Source organism: Carettochelys insculpta, chromosome 2, assembly GCF_033958435.1.
Source record: "Carettochelys insculpta isolate YL-2023 chromosome 2, ASM3395843v1, whole genome shotgun sequence".
Lineage (NCBI taxonomy): Eukaryota > Metazoa > Chordata > Testudines > Carettochelyidae > Carettochelys > Carettochelys insculpta.
Genome location: NC_134138.1, coordinates 25,105,895 through 25,121,490, shown reverse-complemented (window position 1 = coordinate 25,121,490; position 15,596 = coordinate 25,105,895). Strand labels below are relative to the sequence as shown.

Sequence of the window (15,596 nt, the reverse complement as noted above, 5' to 3'; positions counted from 1 at the left end):
CTCTTCTATCAGTGTATGTCCTCCCTACCTGCACAGACCAAAGCCCATTTTAGAAACCACCCTTCTTGTGATTATTAGAGTACTTAATATCCATATCTGACTTCAAATTACTGTTCCATTATATCTGGTAAGATTTCTCCATATTATAAAATTATCCACTTTATTCAGCAATAGTGCAGTAGAATGGTAATAAAAAGACATCAGGTGAGAAATGCTAACATGAGGAGGACTACTAGCCAGTAAAACACTATGACCCACAGAATGTTTATATAGACCAGTGATACTCATACTGTGGCTTGAGAGTTTCAAGTGACTTTTTAATGTGTCTCCTGTGGATCTTTGCACCATGTGATATTAAAACACTGATTTAATTATGAACCAATCAGGATGCTTTTCCTATGATACTAACCAATCATAATTGATCAAAATAATAATTCTTGGCCAGTCATTTTGCTGTGAGAATAACATATATACCACCAGTATATATATCAGTATCACCATTATGCTGTTTTAAATATAGTACTATAGTAAATATTATGAATTACACTACTATGGGTCTTTTGGGTACCACTGTCTGTCAGTTTGGCTGCTGAACCTGTCAAGTCTGAGTATCACTGATATATTCCTTTATGTACTTCTGTTTAAGACCATTGAAATACGAGTATTTAACCAGAGCTTTTTTAAAATAGCCTTTTTCAGATATGTCAAATAGTTACACACCTGCTGACTAAATCTTATAATTATTTTTAACTGTCTTCTATTTACCTCTGAAATAAATGTGAGTAGTAGAACTGGTATCTACTAACGGATCAGTTCACACATAGCTAATATTCCAGAAGTTATTTTCAGGGCCTCTTTCATATGGCTTTCCTTAATGAATTTAAATTTCCTGGTATGCATCCAAGTGCTACTACTGCTGATAACGAAATGGCCTTTATCATGGTCCTTACCATAATATTCGCCATATGTACACTCTGCTCAATGTCTCCCATTTTATTCATTAATACCCTTGGTGGCTGTCTAGGTAACCTATGTTCTTTCTAGCAGAAGAGGGCTGAATATAATTACTGCCAGAGCCTATGACTGATCGTTAAGTCTAGCAGAGAGTTTTTTAGACTATGTCTGTACATTGCAATGGAAGTCCAGGATTAACAGAACTCAAGTTAGCAGATACTGGATTTGTTATAACCTAGGGCTTGAGCATCTATACTCATTTATAATAACCCCATATTAGGAACTGTTCAACCCTGGGTCCCAAACAGGGGATCCAGCATCTACACTGCAATACGTAGGTCCAAGTCCAACCTCCCATATCCCTCATTTCTTAATATCCTCCCAAAAGCTGGCCACTCTAACCTTTGATCATGGTGCAGTGTGGAGAAAACTGACTGACCCTCAAATGTGACTGTACAAGAACAAAGGAAGGTTGTAGGGGGCATTGGGGAATACTTTTGGCAGTGTCCCAGACCCCAAGTCCAGTGGGACTATGTCTATCCTGCAGAGCAATAGGGCTTGATTTAGGTTGGGACCCTCACACCCCCTTGATGTTCTGGGTCTGAGATGTGGGTTAGTGAGATCTGTGTGCAGAAGGAAGATGGATTAGGTTCAAGCCCAAGTTCCTAACCTGGTATTACACCAGAGTGTAGACCTACCCTGGAGAACAAGGTAGTCCTTCTTCTGGACTCTGTCAAGGTGTTGGTGAATTTATGTCTGAAGACTGTCCTTTACGTGCACTACCATACCAGCATAACTTCATTTCTAATACATTTTTCAAAATATTAAAAAACACATTATGCTCCTTGAGAACAGCAACTTACCAGTTTCTATCATTAATCTTTCACTAGGAATTGACTTCAGTGTTTCTAAGTTGGCTTCTGTTTTCAGTGAGCTAGAAATAATAAAATAGAGTGAAGTTGGACTTATTGAAGCTTTGTGTTCAAACTATACTCGAGCCGTGTGTGATCTGGAGTCATCTCAGAGCCTTAAGGTTTGGACCCTACCAAATTCCCTTTCCATTTTGTTCAATTTTGTGGACATAGGGTTTTAAAAATTGTAAATTTAATGATTTCAACTATTTAAATTTTAAATGTCATGGTGTTGCAGTTGTAAAGGTTCTTATCCAACAAGGGGGATGGGGGTGACAACAACAATATTGTGCGTAGTTTGAAGTACTGGTACCTTTAATTCTGCACTTTTGTGGGCAGTGGCATTGTCTTAGGAGCTGGAAAGTGGGAAGCTACTGACTGGGAGCCCATCTCTGAAGGAAAAGCCACCACCAGCAGCAGCACAGAAGTAAGAATGGCAAGATATAGTATTGCCACCCTTACTTCTGTGCTGCTACCTGTAGAGCTGAGCCCCTAAGTCAGCAGCCATCACTTTACAGCCACTTAGCTCTAAAGACATTGTAGGAGTAAGGTTGGCAGTAATCTTTCAACCCCCAGTTTACGTCAGGACCCCCAAAGTGGGAAACATTGGTCTCCCCATGTATCGTATGTAAAATGTATATGTATAGTATGGAGCAAAAGCGCATGAAAGACCATTCATGGTCTGTGTTGAGCTTTTGATGGCCATGAATTGGATAGGGCCCTTTTTATGATGCTCATAACTTTTAGAAATTAACTACTAAGTGGTTTAGTTGCTATTTCATTACCTTGCTTACAAAAATGCAAAAAATGTTTTCTTGAAAGAGTTAATAAGAGTTAAGAGTAGGTATTATTTGCTTCAATTTACATTTTTTTAAAAAGAAAAAAAAAAGGTCCCAGATATAAGTCCAAGCTACAACTAGCAATGACAAGTCTGGCAGCTGGCCCACTGTCCCAGTCTTAGGCTACGTCTACACTAGCCAAAATTCAAAATGGCTATGCAAATGGCCATTTCAAAGTTTACTAATGAAGTGCTGAAATACATATTCAGAGCCTCATTAGCATGCGGGTGGCTGCAGCACTTCGAAATTGACGCGGCTCGTCCAGATGGGGCTCCTTTTCAAAAGGACGCCGCCTACTTCGAAGTCCCCTTATTCCTATGAGCAGATAGGAATAAGGGGACTTCAAAGTAGCCGGGGTCCTTTCGAAAAGGAGCCCCATCTGGATGAGCCACGTGCTGGCGAGCTGCATCAATTTCGAAGTGCTGCAGCCGCCCGCATGCTAATGAGGCGCTGAATATGTATTTCAGCGCTTCATTAGTAAACTTCAAAATGGCCATCTGCATGGCCATTTCTAAGTTTTTGGCTAGTGAAGACACGGCCTTAGTTCCACAAATTAGCTCCTACGTCACACCGGCCTTGTAAAACACATGGAAAGCATATGCTGTGTTTCTCTGCTCACCTGGCTCAATACCTAGATAATTTAAATATTTCTAACAAAGACTGCAGAAGTCAGGACTCATATGAATCAATGATGGCTCCATATAATTAACAGTGAGATTTCAGCACAGTCAATTGGTAGATCAGTTTAGTCACATTAGTTCTTCGTTGTTTGGACTAGATAATGCACTTCACTTTTTTTATACACCGTCCTAAAATATGGCTGCCCCTACATTCCACACACTCATTTATTTTCAAACAAGAATTGTCATGGTGGATTCTCAGAAAGAGCCAAAGACTAAATTATCCCAGTGACCTGTGAATTAAGGACATTTTGCAGTTAACAGATTAAATGCACGTCTGTCTACAAATTATTGCTTAGTTTAATGAATGTGGAAGACAACCTCATTTTCAAAAAATAATTACATTTCAAAGTTATGGAACATTTAAAATATCATTCGTTGAAAAGAACTCACCAACCATTTATTCCTATATAGAGATCCAAATCTAGTATAGCAGCTGCTTCTTCTTTTGTGCCATCAAATGAATGTACCTAGAAAAGATATTTATATACTTTGTCATATAAGAGAACTTGGAACCCCAAATTAGTATTGCAGTAAAATATTTATAGTTCTTAATTGTATACTAAAACCCAACGGTTATATGCCAGATATATTTATATAGCATTCATTGAATTAATGCAGCCAGTAAGGCTCATTTGATAGCACTTTTACATGTGGGCAAGAGGGTCACAGGCTGAATTCTGCATCTGAATGATTACAAAAGAGTGCAGCCCTTTGATAAGTAGTCTTGGCTCTGAATATGCTTTGGAAGGGTGACCCACCCTTCTCTCTTAGTTAGGGATGATTACATCTTAAAGTAATCCGCAAGAGTTTTTTTTAAAATTGTCTTTTGCTTGCATTTATGTTTTTAACATTAAAATATAACACCTCAATTTGTACAAATGGATACTGGTTGAAAGTTACAGCTGGCATGGTTTGGACAAAGTGTTTTGATACAAAAAGCAAATTTGGGTGTTTAAAGTTCCCATTAGAACACGCCACAGACAAATTAAAAATGAAGTGATACAAAGTTAATTGCATCAGAAAAAGTGCAGTTTGTCAATCAAAGAAAAGTCGTCCTAGACATTAGTGGCAGTTGGACCAGTGATGGAGAGGACTTCATCACTGAAGCAGACTCATTTGGAATGATGTAAGCATGACCCTTATATGTTACAATATGACCTATTTTTCACTCTTGGTAAGAGTATCCTACCTATCAATATCTAAATGGAAACCTGCTTCTGTTTTCAGAATTTTATTTGTGTACAAAACCCACCCTTTTTATTGGGTGTCAATTTCTAACAAGATTGCAACTATCAACTTAAAGTCACTTTTTTATATATTGCAGGATTACAACTAACTGCAGCTACGCACACTTCAGAATTAGTAAGGGGTCAATTTAAGCAAAAAGTGCTAACAGCTACACTTCTAGCAAATTATGTCACCTGGAAAGCCTCTTCTTCCTTGACCAATATCCTCATAGGGTTGTGAGAAATTGTTGGAAAAGCAACAATAAGAAGGATAAAAGTAGTGAAAGGGATTGTAAAGCTGCTATGGATTCGGAGTGATTTAAATGGAACAGGAAATCCACTGAGATTATATTACAAACAAAAGGATAAACACTCAAAACAGTGAAGTGAGTGCTAGATTGAATATAATTTATTATAAAGATGATTTAGACTCACCACTCCTCCCACATATCTGTCTCTATTCCTTCTCATTATCTCTGCCAATAAAAGAACAATGTAAGAAAAAAAAAAGCCTGTTTGCTAAAAGGCAAAAGTGAAATATTAAAAACTTTTATCCTGAGCATTGCTTTAAACTTCCGAATAAAACCCACCTAAAAATTCAGTGTGTGCATTTCTACAGTGGAGAAACATTGGCAACTTTGTTTGCTCTGACAGGTCAAATTGTTTTTCAAAGTATCTGTAAGAGGAAAAAAAGTTTTTATATAGAAACTTAGTGCAAGATTGAATAAAGATAAGTGCGAGGGATTTCATAAGGCAGAATGGTCTTTTTAAAAAAAAAACAAAAAAGAACCCACAAGAATGTGTGCATTTGTGTGCACAACAATTAAGACACTACCACAGTGATACTCAGATTGAGGCTTAGGGGGTACAAATGGCTCTTCAATGGCTCTCCTGTGGCTTTTTGCAGCACGTGATATAAAAACACTATGTAACATAATTATTACACAATCTAAGTTATTAGTCAGCATACTATAAATACGATACATTTTGGAAGTAATTTAATAAGTGGCCAGGGATTGTGCTCTGAAGTCTGACACTCCTATACCTCACCTTTTTTAAAGGGAACTGAATTATCTCCAGAATGCTTTAAAAATGGAGGAACTTTTGGTTTAAATTTACCACAATTGCAGCAGTTCTCCAAAATATTTAAAAAACACATGCGGGTTTAATGCCATCTTGATATCAACAGTGCAAAGAACCATCAAACTGAGTATGTGTGGGTTGCAGAAAGTAGGGCAGCATTCCCAAAGCCTTTATATCCTCAAACAGCTACAGTTAAGTAGCAGGCTGCCAGTTATTTTACTTATCTAGTAGGCTACAACAAGAGACTTTAAATTTTGGTGTATTAACACGATAATTATTTCTGTCCCACATCCCCATCTACCTTAATCTCTTCAACTCCTCTGTTATCTCCTTTCTGGAGTTGGTTGACCTATTGTGTCTCAGCTTTCTCCCTCTCCTTCCTTTTTCTACCACTTGCTATCAGTCAGCAGTAGTCATGCAGGAGCTCTACGAAGACATATGGATAGTTGAGTGGAGGGAAACCAACTAGGGTTCCAATATTCTCAACACACTTTCTAAAGCAAAACAACCAGTACTGCAACAACCACGCCAATTTCTATTTGTAGCTAGCTTTGTCTCTAGATTGCTACACTGATCATTTATGATCGGCTGTGTGACAAGTTGTCACCAGACTGGTAAATTACAACTAATCTGGAAACAAGGGCGCTTATGCATGTTATATGGTCAATAATGCATAGCAGACAAGTAAGCGCTTTGGAGGATAATGTCAATCCAGCAAGGAAAGAGGACATTGCTGCCTGCCAAATAGAATGATACTGCATTTGCTGAGGTTTTTTTATATTTTGTTGTGACAGTAATAAGCACAGCGAGTTCCTATCTCTGCACATAAAAAATCCTTTAAAGGAAGATCCCATCCACATGTAGGTGTGTATGAAGTATAGCACCAGAGTGGACTGGAAGTATATTAATAAATATGTAATATAAAAACCACTCAGAACGTACACAACTGAAGAAAAGACAAACATGATAAATGCTAAAAAAGAGTAAGTGGCAGCACCAGAGAACTAGGAGCAGTCAAGAGATAGCCACACAGAGCCTACTCTTCCCAAGGGAGAAGGGAGGAAAAAAGCTACCTACCAAAGCATCTAAATTATTTAAGCACAAAAACTGTAATAGCCAGCAACCAAAATATTATTTAACCAAAGAACCCTAATAAATATAAACACAGTATCCAGACAATACACTAAAGAGATTCCATCAACTTGAAAGGTATTCATTTTACATTAAATTCATATCCCTGAATCTCTGGGGCAAATTTTTTGATCTTTAGACTTAACAGGTGAGAAAGGAAAAAGGAAAATGACAGAAACCGCTCTTGGGGCAGCATTATCAAAGGACTTTCATTACAAATCGCTGTGCAAGACAGGAGGCACACATTCTCTCAACTGCACAGAAAACTGTTGCCAAGAAAATGAACATAAGAACGGCCATACTGGGTCAGACCAAAGGTCCATCTAGCCCAGTATCCTGTCTGCTGACAGTAGCCAATGCCAGGTGCCCCAGAGGAGGCGAACCGAAGACAATGATCAAGCGATTTGTCTCCTGCCATCCATCTCCCGCCTTCGACAAAAGGCTCGGCACCATACCTTACCCCTTGCTAATAGCCATCTATGGACCTAACTGCCAAATATTTATCGAGCTCTTTTTTAAACGGTCAGAGTGCTGGCCTTCACAGCCTCCTCTGGTAAGGAGTTCCACAGGTTGACTGTGCGCTGTGTGAAGAAAAAACTCTTATTAGTTTTGAACCTGCTACCCATTAATTTCATTTGGTGTCCTCTAGTTCTTATATTATGGGAACAGGTAAATAACTTTTCTGTTTTCACTTTCTCCACACCATTCATGATTTTAGATACCTCTATCATATCGCCCCTCAGTCTCCTCTTTTCTAGACTGAAAAGTCCCAGTCTCTCCTCATATGGGACCCTTTCCAAACCCTTAATCATTTTAGTTGCCCTTTTCTGAACCTTTTCTAATGCCAGTATATCTTTTTTGAGGTGAGGAGACCACATGTGCATGCAGTACTCAAGATGTGGGCGTACCATAGTTTTATATAGGGGAAGAAAGATATTTGTCTTACTTTCTGTTCCTTTTTTAATCGTTCCCAACATCCTATTTGCTTTACTGACTGCCGCTGCACACTGCATGGATGTTTTCAGAGAACTATCCACTATAATTCCAAGATCCCTTTCCTGATCTGTTGTTGCTAAATTTGCCCCCATCATATTATATGTATAATTAGGGTTATTTTACCCAATGTGCATTACCTTACACTTACCCACATTAAATTCGTTTGCCATTTTGCTGCCCAGTCACTCAGTTTGCTGAGATCTTTTTGAAGTTCTCCACAGTCTGCTTTGGTTTTGACTATCCTGAACAGTTTGGTGTCATCTGCAAACTCTGCCACCTCACTGCTTACCCCTCTCTCTACATCATTGACAAATAAGTTGAACAAGATTGGTCCCAGGACCGACCCTTGGGAAACTCCACTAGTTACCCCCTTCCATTGTGAAAATTTACCATTTATTCCTACCCTTTGTTTCCTGTCTTTTAACCAGTTCCCAATCCATGAAAGGATCTTTCCTCCTATCCCATGACCACCTAATTTACATAAGAGCCTTTGGTGAGGGACCATGTCAAAGGCTTTCTGGAAATCTAAGTATACTAGGTCTACTGGACCCCCGTCTGCATGCTTGTTAACCCCTTCAAAGAACTCTAATAGATTAGTAAGACACAACTTCCCTTTACAGAAACCATGTTGACTTTTGCTCAACAAATCATGTTCCTCTGTCTGACAATTTTATTCTTTACTGTTGTTTCTACTAATTTGACCAGTATTGACGTTAGACTTACCGCTCTATAATTGCCAGGGTCTCCTTTAGAGCCCTTTTTAAATATTGGTGCTATATTAGCTGTCTTCCAATCCTTGGGTGCCGAAGCTGATTTAAAGGATAGGTTACAAACCACTGTTAATAGTTCCGCAATTTCACATTTGAGTTCTTTCAGAACCCTTGGGTGAATACCATCCGGTCCCAGAGACTTGTGACTGTTTAGCCTAACAATTAGTTCCAAAACCTCCTCTAATGATACTTCAATCTGGGAGAGTTCCTCAGATTTGTCACCCATAAAGGACGACTCAGATTTGGGAATCTCTCTAACATCCTCAGCCGTGAAGACTGAAGCAAAGAAATCATTTAGTTTTTCTGCAATGGCATTATCTTCCTTGATTGCTCCTTTTATGTCTCTATCGTCCAGGGGCCCCACTGCTTTTTAGCAGGCTTCCTGCTTCTAATGTACTTAAACATTTTACTATTTTTTTTTGAATTTATGGCTAACTGTTCCTCAAAAATCTTCTGGCTTTTCTTATTACATTTTTACATTTAGTTTGGCAGTGTTTGTGTTCCTTTCTATTTTGATCACTAGGATTTGACTTCCACTGTTTAAGAGATGCCCTTTTATCTCTCACTGCCTCTTTTACATGGTCGTTAAGCCATGGTGGCTCTTTTTTAGGTCTCTTACTGTGTTTTTTAATTTGAGGTATACGTTTAAGTTGGACCTCTAATATGGTATCTTTGAAAAGTTTCCACGCAGCTTGCAGGGATTTTACTCTAATTACTCTACCTTTTGATTTCTGCTTAACTAACCTCCTCATTTTTGTGTAATTCCCCTTTTTGAAATTAAATACCAGAGTGTTGGACTGTTGCAGTGTTCTTCCCAACACAGGAATATTAAATGTTATTGTCACTATTTCCAAGTGGTCCTGTAATAGTTACCTCTTGGACCAGATCCTGTGTTCCACTCAGTACTAAATCAAGAATTGCCTCTCCCCTTGTGGGTTCCTGTACCAGCTGCTCCAAGAAGCAGTCATTTAAGGCATCAAGAAATTTTCTCTCTGAATCTCTTCCTGAGGTGACATGCACCCAGTCAATATGGGGATAATTGAAATCCTCCATTATTAGTGAGTTTTTTTATTTTGATAGCCTCTCTAATCTCCCTTAGCATTTCTGCATAACTATCACTGTCCTGGTCAGGTGGAGTTAAATGAAGTTAAACTATATCAGAAAATAATGTTAAAGAATGAACTTAGAAGTCATGCTTAAGTACAATCTGTTGGGAAACCACATCACTTCTCTGATAGGGTAGCCATCTGGATGACTGCTACCAATTTTAATGCAGCCCACCGAGCCTGCAGCAGGCTCCTCTGCTATGAAGTGGGGAGAGTTTCAGGTGCTCCTCCCACCAGAATCTCTCAGCTCCCATTGGCTGGCCAATGGGAACTCAGATATTTTGCTGGGTGAGAACAAGAGGAAGGAAGAGAGGCATAAAATCCGCCAATGGGAGCCCAGAGATTGTGCTAGGGGCAGGGCAGCTCAGCACAATTACTCAATTCCCAAAAGCTGGTTTCTGAGCTTTGCTGACAGACCAAGGCAGACCCCAGATTCCACACCCTGCCCCCCCATAGAGAAGTGCAGCTCTTGACCACTTACCAAAATCTTGGGGTGTCCCCCACCAAAAATTATTCTCCACCCTTGCTCTAGGCTGACAGCTGGCAAATTGGCAACAGGCCACACTTTTTCTCCTTTCAGCGTCCTTACCTTTTTTTAATTATTAATTTGAAAAGTTTCTCTTACCTTGGTTCAAAAATCTAATCTAAGAATTATCCAAAACTATGGCATGCAATATTAAAACTCTCCAACAGTAATTTGCTCAGACATATTAACAATGCCTACCAGCAAAGTGCAAAAATATCCAGAAAAACAAATGTCTTTCTCTATTTTATATTTCTTTATTTCCTTGTCTTTCTTGACTGGGCTCTCCCCCCTCCCTCATCTTTTTTCTACAGTGATTTTGCAAGGATGCCAACTGGAGCCAATAGAAACTGGCATAAATTGACAAAACCAATTTATTTCACACAATCCACTGAACAAATCAGATGAGAGAGACTTTCTGCCTCTGCAACTCACAGATGATCTCCCTGTTGTATTTTCCCTCTTCCGCCTTCGCACTCCAATTTTAAGTATGGCTGATGAGAGGTTTACCCTCTAGCCTACTGAAAATGAAAGTCAACAATTTGCACCAGTGACCATGCTGATTCAGACAGCTGTCTGTTAGCTTGTGTAGTGGAAAGAACAATTAGACTAAGAGCATTTATTTCAGTAGGCTCAAGATCTGTTTCGGAAACAGAAGAATCTTCAAAGTGACATCATCTCCTCCTCCCACACAGTATTCACCAGACTGTGCTCCACTGAATTCAGCACATTTTGGTTGCTACTGGAAACTAACAAGAGCAAATATACTGGCCACTTGGCTAAGTCTCTTACAAGAGGCTAGTGCAGTAGCATGGTAATACTGTAGCTTTTAACCTATTTACAAGCCACCGTACTTTCTGTAGTTGGAGCTACACCTTCATACTGCAGGCACAAAGCATGAAAAGTCCGGAGTAACCTCTGTGAATGACATTACTTCTCACCCTACTGACAACAATGTGCAAGCATCATCAACAAGTCCAGAGGTCGTTTTGTTGATGTTTATCATTTGCCATCAAAGATGTACTTCCTAACTGCTTCACTAGACAGCCCTACTTATTTCTGCAGGGTTTCCTGCCCAACAACACAACCCACAATTCTGGGTGTAGTGCCAGCCTGCCTCTATCACAACAACCCAGTCCCCATTCCTGCTCCTTAATGTTTTCTGAGAAACCAGCCTGCTCCTCACCAGCTTTCCAAGACTGCCCTACTCCTAAGGCCTCCCTTGTCAATATCTTGCTCCCTTACCTGCTGCAGACATTATCCTCTTTGACAGTTCCACTCTCTTCTACAAGTCTTCTTTCCCTGCAGCTCATCATCTACGTCACTGCCTACTTTAAGCTTCCCTATGAACTGGAGCTCCTGACAGTTCCTAAATACCAAAATCAGTGAATGTTCTGTTACCCAGAAACAACATTGTGTGATTGATTTTACTGCAAAAGCAGCATTGATTCAGTATCAAGTATAAGAATAGCTTAGCAATAATAAGACTGCAATAGAATCACAGGACTTGGAAGGGACCTCAAGAGGTCATCCAGCCCAGTACACTGGACTCATGGCAGGATTAAGTATTATCTAGACTAAGGGCAGGCAAAATATGTCTCACAGGCCAGATGTGGCCCACGGCCTGGAGGGAGCCTCACCCAAGCTCTCTGCCTGCTCCAACTCCGTATACGGTTCAGAGCAGCTTTTTGAATGCTACATGCCTTCCGGGAGGGGGTGGGGGAGAGGCTTCACACAGTCTCCACCCCCAGCATAATCACATAGCTCCCACCAGCCAGTTCCTTGAAACAACCCTTATCCCTGCACCCCCTCCTGTGTTCTTGCAGCAGGTCACAACCTGCCTCACAGACACTGCATTCCTTCCTGCACCCCTCCTCCAAGCTAGAATCCTCTCATGCACCCATATCTATCCCACAGCCTGCCCCTCAATTCCATGCCCCAGATCAGAACCCCTCCCAGACCCTGCACCTCCTCTATTAATATCATGGAAGAATGTTGCCTTTGACCACTTAAATTCTTGGAATGCCTTCCTACCAATCAAAAATTATCACCTGCCCCTGATCTAGACCATCCCTAATAGGTGTTTGTCTAAGATTCTCTTAAAACCCTCCAATGACAAAGGTCCCGCAAACTCCCTAGGCAATTTATTCCAGGGCTTTACTATCCTGACTGTTGGAAAATTTTTCCTAATGTCCATCCTAAAGTATCCTTGCTGCTGTTTAAGCCCATTACTTCTTGTCCTAGCCTCAGAGGCTAATGAGAACAATTTATTACTCTCTTCTCCATAACAATCTGTAATGTATTTGAAAACTTGTGCCCCCACCGTCTTCTCTTCTTCAGACTAAACAAAACCATTTTTTTTCATTCTTCCCCCATCAGAGGTCACGATTTCTCGACCTTTAATCATTTGCATTGCTCTTCTCTGGACTTTCTCCAACTTGTCCTTGTCTTTCATGGAATGGGGCCCCATGAACTGGACACAACATTCCATGAAGGGACTCAGCACTGCAATACTGAGTATCACAGCATCTTTTAGATGTCTAGAAAAATTGCAGGAACAAACACAAAATTCATTGCAAGACACAAATGCTAGTGTATTAGGTGTAAAGCCAATCTTCTTGCTCCAGTCCATCTTTCCTTATTTATCCTCAATGGAATAGTTTCAACAGGAAAGACCAAGGAAAGCTCACATCAGAATATCACATAGGTCCATTGTAAAAGTACTCTATTGATAGAGGGAACACCATTGTTCAAATCCTTTTTACAGTTCTGGCAGGGGGAGAGGGAAAAACTGAACATGGGTCTCCCACATCCCATATGACTGCTTTAAACATGGAGATAAAAGTTGTAAGGTGGCAGCAAAGTTAGCACAACCAGAGGTCCAAATTTTAGAGAAACCATCAATATTTGAGGCTTTTTCTTATATAAGCACTTATTACCCCTCCCTGCCACCCCTTCTCACAATTTCTGCACTGGCTAGTCACACTACACAAAACAACCTCATCCAGACAGATTCTGAATGGAACCCAATTTGCTTGCTGTGCTTAGAAGTTGCCTACCACATTAGGACCTGCATGCAACTTACGCAACAAAATGACTATCTTCCTCCAGTTCACAGAGTGCTCTAGTGCTTTGGTAAGAGACAGGTTTCTGGAAGTCCAGAGGGAGATATCAGTACACATGTCCAGCTTCTACACCTTAGGCATCTAATAAACTTTTATAGAAGAAAGTTAGGTGCTGAGTGAGTTCAGGCATCTGGAGGTCTAGGCAGCAGCAAAGCAGGAGGTTCATGGATTGCAATGAGATTACGATCTGGGATTCAGGTTTCTCACTCTGGAATGTAACCATCTAAATTATTTTGTGAATTGCACCCCAAGTATTTGGTTTTTCTTGAACATAAGTTTCTTTCCTATAAAAATCTTTATTGCTGGGCAGCAAATTATAGCTTATCAGAATTTAAAACAGACAGAATAAGATATGTAGCTGACAAAATGCTAGTTGTTATAATACAAAATGAAAAAATCACTATAAAATTACTCATGAATCTCTATAGTTATCAAATCATTCTTACTTGAGTTGGGTGTCTTTAGAGCAAAATTCTAATCTATCAAAATCTACAAAAGAAAAACAAAGGAACAGTTAATTGCTTGTTGTTGTTAGCAACACAATCAAAGAGTAATTTTGACCTATTCTAGCAATACTTACCCAGGCCACATTCCCCAATTGCTCTGATTTTCCCCTTATTATTTTCAGCTAGATTTTGCAATTCAGCTAAATAATTGTCAGGATCACTCTGCTCAAATTCTCCACAGCGAGTGGGATGACAGCCAGCTGTACTGTAAAACATGTCTAACACGTAACAGTATTAACATTTTCTTTCCAAAAATACAGTAAGTGTATATCAAATTATAGACACCATGAGATTTTTATTCATAACTTTAAAAAAAAATCTTTTCTTTCCTATTGTCTCTGTTTTATCTGTGTGGTAAATTAATACCAATGACATCATTAGCCCTAACAATGGAAAATATTTATATATAGAGATACTGTTACAATACTGAATATTTGTAGCACTGTAGTCATCCATTTCCACAACAGCAACTCATACTACATATCTTTCTTTCCTTGAGACAAACTCTGCGCAGAAATTGAACTAGTTCATGCAAATCCAGTGTCTTCCAGATCTGAGGCTCGTTGTTTAACATATGATTTTTTCCCTCCCACCTTCCCCAATCTCCTATACAGTCTTTATTGCGGTGGCAGTGGTTCAGTCCAGCTAGGTAAGGGGTTAGGGCAACTTAGAATCATAGAACCAAGGGCTGGAAGGAACCTTAGGAGGTCATCTAGTCTAGGTCACTGCCTAAAGCAGGATCAACCCTAATTAAATCGATCCCAGCCACGACTTTGTCAAGCCACAACTTAAAAACCTCTAGGGAAGGCGATTCCACCACCACTCTAAGTAACACATTCCAGTGCTTCACCACCCGTCTGGTGAAATAATTTTTCTTAATATACAATCTACACCTGTTCCTCCAACTTCAGACCATTGCTTCTTGTTTTGCCATTCGTCACAATTCAGAACAGCCTTTCTCCATCCTCTTTAGAGCCCTCCTTCAGAAAGTTGAAGGCTGCTATCAAATTTCCCTTACTCTTCTCTTCTGAAAACTAAATAACCCCAAATCCCTCAGCCTCTCCTGATAGGTTATGTGCTCCAGCCCTCTAATCAGTTTCCTTACCCTCCGCTGAATCTGCTCCAATGCATACACATGCTTTCTATACTGGGGGACCCAGCACTGGATGTAACACTCCAGATGTTTCCTCACCAGTGCCAAATACTGGGGAACAATAACTTCTCTATATCTACTGGAAATGCTTCTCCTAAGGTACCCCAATATGCCATCAGCCTTCTTGGCTAAAAGGGCACACTGTTGACTCATATCCAGCCACTCATCCACTGTGATCCGCAGGTCCTTTTCTGCTCCACTGCTACTTTGCCAGTCAGTCCCCAGCCTGTAACAATGCTTGGGATTCTTCCACCCCAAGTGCAGGACTTTGCACTTGTCCTTGTTGAACCTTATAAGATTTCTTTTGGTCCAATCCTCCAATTTATCTAGTAACTCTCAACTCTATCCCTACCCTCCAACCTATCTACCTCTCCTCCTAGCTTAGTGACATCTGCAAACATGCTGAAGGTGCAGTTCACTCCCTTTCCAGTTCATTAATAAAGATGTTGAAGAATACCGGCTCTAGAATCAATCCTTGGGACACTCCACCTGAAAACAACCGCCAACCAGACATAAAACCATTGATTGCTACCCATTGGGCCCAACTAGCTACCCAGCTTTCTATCCATCTTACAGTCCATGTATCCAAT

General features: G+C 40.0%; 1 protein-coding gene across 5 annotated transcripts in view; it reads right to left on the bottom strand.

Moving 5' to 3' along the window:
• Positions 1-15,596, bottom strand: part of TATDN1 (TatD DNase domain containing 1) — a 30,886-nt gene that overhangs the window by 3,880 nt on the left and 11,410 nt on the right. For 2 of the 5 annotated variants that reach the window (XM_074986684.1, XM_074986685.1), the window contains exons 5-10: positions 13,928-14,071; positions 13,794-13,836; positions 5,204-5,289; positions 5,049-5,089; positions 3,778-3,854; positions 1,818-1,888 (exon numbers count right to left, since the gene is read on the bottom strand). In XM_074986684.1, the coding sequence (XP_074842785.1) occupies positions 1,818-1,888; positions 3,778-3,854; positions 5,049-5,089; positions 5,204-5,289; positions 13,794-13,836; positions 13,928-14,071 (462 nt within the window). Of the gene's footprint in view, positions 1-1,817; positions 1,889-3,777; positions 3,855-5,048; positions 5,090-5,203; positions 5,290-5,997; positions 6,123-13,793; positions 13,837-13,927; positions 14,072-15,596 lie in introns of all 5 variants that reach the window. The other 3 variants (XM_074986686.1, XM_074986687.1, XM_074986688.1) reach the window with 3 other exon arrangements.